At 42.1% G+C, this 7581-nt stretch overlaps 4 protein-coding genes across 4 annotated transcripts; 2 read left to right on the forward strand and 2 right to left on the reverse strand.

Annotated features, from left to right (window-relative positions):
* Positions 1-127: 127 nt before the first annotated feature.
* VICG_00613 (uncharacterized protein) lies at positions 128-412 on the forward strand (the record flags this gene model as incomplete). The annotated part of the gene is made up of 1 exon (XM_007604003.1): positions 128-412. One exon carries the CDS (start codon positions 128-130, stop codon positions 410-412), a length of 285 nt encoding a protein of 94 aa, XP_007604065.1.
* An 882-nt stretch (positions 413-1294) lies between these two features.
* On the forward strand, positions 1295-3802 carry VICG_00614 (uncharacterized protein; the record flags this gene model as incomplete). The annotated part of the gene is made up of 1 exon (XM_007604004.1): positions 1295-3802. The coding sequence occupies one exon, from the start codon at positions 1295-1297 to the stop codon at positions 3800-3802; it is 2508 nt and encodes an 835-aa protein (XP_007604066.1).
* Positions 3803-4162: 360 nt separating this feature from the next.
* On the reverse strand, positions 4163-4789 carry VICG_00615 (uncharacterized protein; the record flags this gene model as incomplete). Its single annotated transcript, XM_007604005.1, has 1 exon — positions 4163-4789. A coding segment is annotated over one exon (627 nt), but the record flags the coding sequence as incomplete, so codon positions are not given.
* Positions 4790-4845: 56 nt separating this feature from the next.
* On the reverse strand, positions 4846-5247 carry VICG_00616 (uncharacterized protein; the record flags this gene model as incomplete). Its single annotated transcript, XM_007604006.1, has 1 exon — positions 4846-5247. One exon carries the CDS (start codon positions 5245-5247, stop codon positions 4846-4848), a length of 402 nt encoding a protein of 133 aa, XP_007604068.1.
* Between the last annotated feature and the right edge of the window lie 2334 nt (positions 5248-7581).

Genomic DNA, 7581 nt, shown 5'->3' on the forward strand with positions numbered 1-7581 from the left:
AGTCATTATGTCTAGATAGAATCTACTCTGAGGAAAGTCTTGGCTATCTCTTGGTCTGGGGTGCAGTGCACAGTGCAGTTATGAGCCATGTGTCTACTGCTTCTTTGTCGAGTCCAGCCCCAAAGGAATGAAGATAACATTCAGCGGAGCAGATGACGCATTTCTGAACAGCAACCAAATTGAAATAGAGCCGGAGACAGTAGACAGAGAGTGCTTGGGCACAGTAGACAGGGTGGTTTCGTATATTTACAAGACAGAGCCAAGAGCACACAGGAGCTTCTTCAGGCCAGACGCTACGCTTGCACATGGAACGATATGCCTGATTGATGAGCAAGACGTTGAGACGAAAGAAGATAAGGAGGTGGGGGTTGACAGCCACATAGTGCTTATTTCTACGCTGCATGGAGGATAGCAGATATATTCCTGCGAATGGCATATACACACAGATTAAGTAAATTGGATTTGCTGCCAAGATCTGTTCTATGGCTTACAACCCAGCCATATGAGTGATGCTATATCTTGACTCATTCTACTAGATGCTCTTCTAGCAGTGCAGGCAATGACTCATCTTCGGGCTGATCCTTCTATGCCAAGAGTCCAGTAGCTGATTAATGCAAGCGTGTAGACAGGCAGAGGATGTTCTTGATAGTGGCAGCCGTTGGGTGGATACATGGTCTGTACAGGGAACAAACTATTTCTATGTCTGATAGAGACCACAGACAAGAGTCATCTATGAATGTGTAGTCTGTTCGTGTGCCTGATTATGACCACGTAGGATTTACTCAATTTACTTTTCTGACTAGTGCTTAAATAAATGCAATTAACTGTATGTTTTTCACAGGCTTTATGGTTTAATTATATCTATATACTCACATGCAATATCCTACCGTGCTATGCTACGGGGAATATGCTTGTTTCTGTACTGGACATTTAGACAACCAGCAGCACACCCAATGCCTACATTCAACTGGGGTTGCACAAAGAATATAGTAGAGCATCTACTGTGCAGTAAGCTGTGCACTAACTACTCCAGTGTCATTTGTCAACGGATCACAAGTCAGTCTGGAATGATTTGGCATGACATATTGACACCCATCAACATTCTATTTTCAATTGAATTTTTGAGTGGTAGCATGCACTCACAAAGACGTACCAGCACAGTCAATGTGGTATTGGCAGTATTACAGTCCTGCTTGTAGTTAAAGCGTATACATGTCATTGTGGTTTTTAACTTGGAGATATATCATTGATACTGTCAAATCCAACTATTTAAAAATTTTCAGCCACACCCCTTATGAATATTGCAGAGACGAGAAAGACATACAAAGCAATCTGGAGTCTACTTGTGCTCATGGGAGCTACACTCCAGAGCTCGGACAATGGTGCAAACCCAGGTGGAATCTATAGCTTTAGAAACTATCCTGTGGATACGACTGTAATATCTATATGTAGACAAGGCATTAGATTTATTGGCAGCGATATTGGGAGACTAGTAAATCTAGAGAAGCTGGATCTCAAAGGTAACAATCTCAAGGCACTACCACCTGAGATAGGAGAGCTGAAGAATTTACAGCATCTGGATCTTAGAAATAATAAACTCGAATCATTGCCACCCGAGATAGAAGAATTGAAGAATTTACAGCATCTGGATCTTGGTGATAACAAGCTCAAGGCACTACCATATGAGGTAGAAGAGTTGAAGAATTTACAGCATCTGGATCTTGGTTATAACCAATTTGAATCATTTCCAACAGTGATAAGAAAACTAAAGAATCTAGAAAGACTGATTCTCAACAATAACAAATTTGGATTATTCCCCATTGAAATAGCAGAGCTAAAGAAACTACAGATCTTGTATCTCCGTGGTAACAAGCTAAAGCTATTGCCAGACGAGATAGGAGAGATGAAGGAACTACGAGAACTGGGTCTCGATGATAACGAACTTGAGTCATTTCCAACAGTGATAGCAGAGCTGAGGAAATTACAGACCTTGGATCTTGGTTACAACGAATTTGAATCATTTCCAACGGTGATAGTAAAGCTGAAGAATCTACAATATTTGTTTCTCAATGATAACAAGCTAAAGCTATTGCCAGACGAGATAGGAGAGCTGGAGAATCTGCGAGAATTGAATCTCCGTGGTAACAAACTTGAGACACTACCACCTGTAATAGGAGAGCTGGAGAATCTATATGTACTGGAGCTCTATAAAAATAATCTCGAGTCATTACCAGATGTAATAGGAAAGCTAAAGAATCTAGGGATGCTGAATCTTGGTAATAACAAGATTGAGACACTGCCAGCAGCAATAGGAGAGCTGCAGAATCTGCGAGAACTGTATCTCAGTGATAACAAACTTGAGACACTACCAGTTGAGATAGAAAAGCTGTCAGGTTCATTGCGATTACTGAATTTGATGGGAAATAACATGTCAGAGGTTGGCGATGGAGAAAGGACTGTGGGTAGGAGAGAACTGAGAGCGATATTTGGGGATCGTGTTGTGCTTGATAACGACATCGTTGAATATGAAGAAGATGAAATTTCAGTCGGGGATGTGTACAGTGAACTTAAGAGCAAGCCAATGCACTGGAACTTTGAGATGCTGAGAACACTCAGACCGCAGTCAGTTCCTGAGTTGAAGTGCAGCGAGGAAGAATTGGTGAGGCTGTGGAATGAGAGCATGTTTGTGAGGGAGTGGGACAGGCTGAGGCCCGAGGTCATTGAGACGATTGAGGCCAGCAGAAGAGTCCTTGTGGCAGTGTATGGAGAGGGCTTTTCTGCACTGCTCAGGACAGATGTAGACGGAGAGACCAGAAATAGGAATATCACAGAGATTGTTACAAAGGTTGCAGACAACAAAAACAGCTACACCAAGCAACGGAACATATCAAAGCTCACTGGTAATGACAAAAACACCTTTAAAGACATGTGGGAGAAGAACAGCCGCAAGTTCATAATGGGCGACAACAAGAGAACAATGGACGAGTTCATACACCACATCTACAATCCAGACAAAGAGTACAGGAGGTGGAGGATGAAGAAGGAGCACACGGGTCTGGCCAAGAACCTGCTTGGAGCCATACTCAATGCTCTTTCGAAAGAGAGCGATGGGGACGTGGTCGTCTCGAACATCAATGTGATCTGTGAGGGGCTTGGGTATTGTCCGGACAGACAGATATCCGAGATGATGTTTGTGCACAATTTGCTGACAGGAGATGTGGAGGAGCAGGAGGGTAGCAGTCTGGAGGACAGAGTGAGGAAGGTTGTTGAGACATGGGTTGGGCAGGAAAAAGAACGGGTGTTTGATATTGCCGTCACGCCCCTGAATGTGGGGCAGAATGTGCATGTTCAGAACTTCTGGAGATACGAGTTGCGGGACGATGTTGGGCTTGACTTTGAGTTCCAGACGGGTATTATAGGTAGGGAGCAGTTGGCGCGGATGGACAGATTCCGCCTACGTCCGGGGAATGCACTGAGGGCCTTCTACAGGATATTCACACCGGAGCACATGATAGATGTGCTGACAGGACGGATCAACAGCAGGGGCCGCATTGTGAGTATGATAGCACAGCTGATATGCACCACGGAGATCAGCAATGAGGATAGGAAGCGGATGTGCCGGTGGGACGAGAAGGAGATACCGAGTGGTCTTTCAGAGGATGTTGAGTACATGGTTGGATGCATCCCTGAGATCACTAGGGAGTTTGCGAAGTATTTCCTGGTGAAGATGGGTGTTATTGTTGAGAGAGGCGGCTGGTGGGGAATATCCTCACGAAGACTAGGTGGATGTTTACTGCAATAAATTGGTTCGCAAGCTTGATGTAGTGTGTTCTCTTTCCGTGCACTGGATGTGAAGGATTTTTGGTCTTTATTTCCCATCTGTAAGCAGCCTCTTCTCCAGGATACAGCATGGCGTTTTGGTGGGATTCGGTACATACTGTTTAGATGTATCGTTAAGTACACCGCAGATACTCCAGTTCCATGTCTGCATGCCTGGATGCTTGGCCAGCTGAGGAGAACGTGCAGGACTTGGTTTAGTAGCAACTAGTCCAGAGTCAAGGCTATTAAGTGCTGCAACTGGATTTTGTCTATTCATGAAGTGTGTAGATCACCTACCTCTTCGGCACACGGATACCAATGCCAAGAATCACAGGCTGGCAGCTCAGTAGAACAACAACCAAAGAACATTGGTGCAGAGGATAAAAGTCGAAGAGGATATTAGTAAATAAAGATGTTTTAAGTCAGTGTTGACGACCAATTTAACTAATTCATGACATCCAACACCGATGCTCCATATCAGGTTCAATGGGCTGGTACGTGCTTTTTTCATTTCATGTTTTACATTACTAAATGGATGGCATAAGCGTAGATTGTTTAGACGTATTACCATGGAACGGTTTGTGAAAACCTCCCTAATTCTTGTACACATACTGAATATAGGATTTCCACGCAAGTCCAGATATTTCAAGTTTGGCATGGCTCTGTGTGTACCCTTCTCAGCATCAAAGTAGCTTTGAAGATTGACCTCTCCAATTTGATTACCATTCAAGAATAGGTGTTCAAGACCTGTGAGGCTGGACAAGCATGGCATCTCTGTCAATCCAACATCAACCAAAAACAGTGTTTTTATCTTACTGAGATCTGGGTCGTTCAGTACAGTGACGTCAATTTTTGTTTTTGATATCCACAAATACGTAGTTCCACAGAAGTCAGCAAGGAGCTTCCAGGCTTTGATCGGAATATGACCAAAGTCGAACCATAATTCCGAGATTGTTGTGAGTTTAGACACCCATAGGCATGTTTTGGATCTTAGGACAGCTTGCTCTTTTGGACTGCCATCTTCATTTAAAAGTTTGTACCTGCTTGGAAATCCACATTCTGCTGGATTACAATTCGGTACAGTTTCATTGCCACAACTTCATGAATCTCATGTCTATTCCTTAGATAGTCCCCATGTTGGTCAAGATTCAGATATCCAAAATACTCATCGATTATTTCAGAGATTCTGGAATCATTCATAAAAGTAGTAAAGTGGCTATCTGGGTCCTTGAAAACTCTGAGCTTGGGAGCTGAGTGGGATGAGATATTGGTTGACTTACTACTCGAGATAGACATACTTTGGAGCTGTACTCCTGAAAGTTCTTGCTCACTTGTTGCAGTGCAGCAGGCATCTGAGAATAGGGTAAGAAACCCAACAGGCAGTGCTCTGATCAGATCAGTTACGGTTTTGATTGACAAGCCGTGCATGGGTGTGCATGCAACTTTTATATTGTACAAAACTTGGTCGATTTAATTTATCATTGGTATGACAGGGAGTGTCAAATGTAGTGGATCTGGTACAAATCAACTAGCATCATTCAAATAAGCCTTGTATGTGTGTGGAAGACAGTGTGAGACAGGAATATAAAGTGTGTGGTATAAGAGAAAAGTAGTGGATATAAAACAAATAAGAGATATGAGGATAGATCAATATTACATTGTAGTAGTTAGACTAATGGAGTATGTGTGGATTGCATTATTGCAGATATGGAATGCTACAGATGGATTAGACAGGGAGAAGTAAGTAGCAATATAAGATATGATTGTTGGGATGAGTGAAGATTTTGGAGAGGAGTAAGTGAACAATGTGTAGGTAGATATGGTAGAAAAGGAGATATTTTGATACACAGAGAAGGGAATAAATAGGTACTAGTAGCTGGATGAGTGAAGGAAAGATACTAGGATGGAAGGTGGGAGTGTATAAGAGAGATATGGAAGATGGACATGGATAGGAGTAGAGGATTGGATATTAGATGGGGTTTGGATAAGTAAGATATAGATAAGGCCAGATTGGCAGGGAAAATAAAAATTTAGGAAAAATTATTTGGAAAAATTTTAGGGGTGAAAGCTGGGAAAGCGGCAGCGAGGAGTGGTTGCAGGACTTCCGGCCGGTGGGAATTTCTGCGTCAGCAGAGCGAATGTTCCACAGAGGTGGCCCGAGTGGAGACACCGGACAGAACGAGACGTGTGGCCTGGGAGTACCGGCAGAACATAACTAAGATATGGAGATTGATTGGAGTGAGAAAGTACAGTAGGAACTGAGGACATGGATATGATAGCAGAAGATAGGAAGGATATTAAGAAGGTAGAGACTTTGGGAATATGATGCAACATTTTGGAAGGAAGGGATATGGGAAGGAGGACAGAAGAATAGTTGGGAAGAAGCGGAGTTAATTAGAGTAAGGTACAGTTACGACAGGATTCACGAACAAAGAGGATTTGACACAAGATTGTAGCAAGATACTATTGTCCGATTTTTTGGTATGGAGACCCTAAAATTTTTGAGTTTTAAATGGGCAGAGAAGATACGATTGGATTGAGAGAACCCTTTTAGGATTAGATCGTGACACATGAAAGACGACATGAGGAATTATATGGGAAGATACTATATGAGAAGCAGGGACATTACTTTTAGGTGGTATATTTTTGAGACGAAGGATGAGGAGTGGGGGATAGAAGTTGATGTAGACAGTATGGAGGATATGAGACGGTGGTTAGTGGTGAATAGAAGTGAGACGGAGTAAGAAAGAACACGATACGTGAATAAGAAGACAGGCTAACAGAAGGTAGTATATAGTTAGGAGGAGGGGGAGTATTTGACAGAAGTAGAGGTTAGGAGAAAGACATTAAAGGAAGCAAGGCAGATTGGGAAGAATGGGCAGGGTTGTTGAGTAAGTGGATCTATTTAGTAAGGACTAGGTTTAAGGTAGTAGGGAAGACTAAGTAAATGAGTAAAGAGACTAAGTGAAAAGGATAAGTAAGGAGTAGATAGAAAAGAAGACAGGCTAACAGAAGGTAGTATGTAGTTGGGAGGAAGGGACAGTGTTTGACAGAAGTAGAGTAGATGTGATAAAAGGTCGGAGAGAAGAGTAAGGAATGGATAGGGAATAAGTAAGTACGAAAGTAATAATGAGTATAAGAGAAGGTAAGGGATGTATGAAGACATAGAGTGATAGTTAATAAGGAAGTATTGGAAGGAAGAGGGCAATGGGGATCTAGGTAGGGGAGGAAAAAGTAGAAGACTAATAGTGAGGGACTTAAGTGATATAAGGAATAATAAGAGTAAAGATAGGTTAATAAAGGGAATGATAAATATACTAATAAGGTAAGGAAGTAATTAACAGGAATAATAAGATAGCTACTGGCAGACTATAAGTAAGTGATTAGTTAAGAAAGAGATAAATAGAAAGTAAGTGATAGTAAGGAAAGTGGTTGATGTAGAAGATATAAGTGGTAGGGAAGAGAGAAGGTATTGTTGGAAGGCGGACTAGGTAGGTTGGGATATGGATAGGTGAGTGATAGTATGCATGAGTGATGAGTTAGAGCAGGATTCTCGGGAACGAACGATTGTAGTTGATTGTATGATATATGTTCTACTGAGTACCTCTCTTGGCATCAGAGCTTTTTGCTATATCACTCCTAAAACTTTTTATTTATGCTGGCCAGCCAGAAGCACATCTTGACGGGACAGACTTTTAAGATAGATATGTTTATGTATGAGACACGGAAGTGAGTGATTGTAGATCTATTAGAGGATGTGCT

The sequence above is a fragment of the Vittaforma corneae genome, assembly GCF_000231115.1.
Source record: "Vittaforma corneae ATCC 50505 unplaced genomic scaffold supercont1.3, whole genome shotgun sequence".
Lineage (NCBI taxonomy): Eukaryota > Fungi > Microsporidia > Nosematidae > Vittaforma > Vittaforma corneae.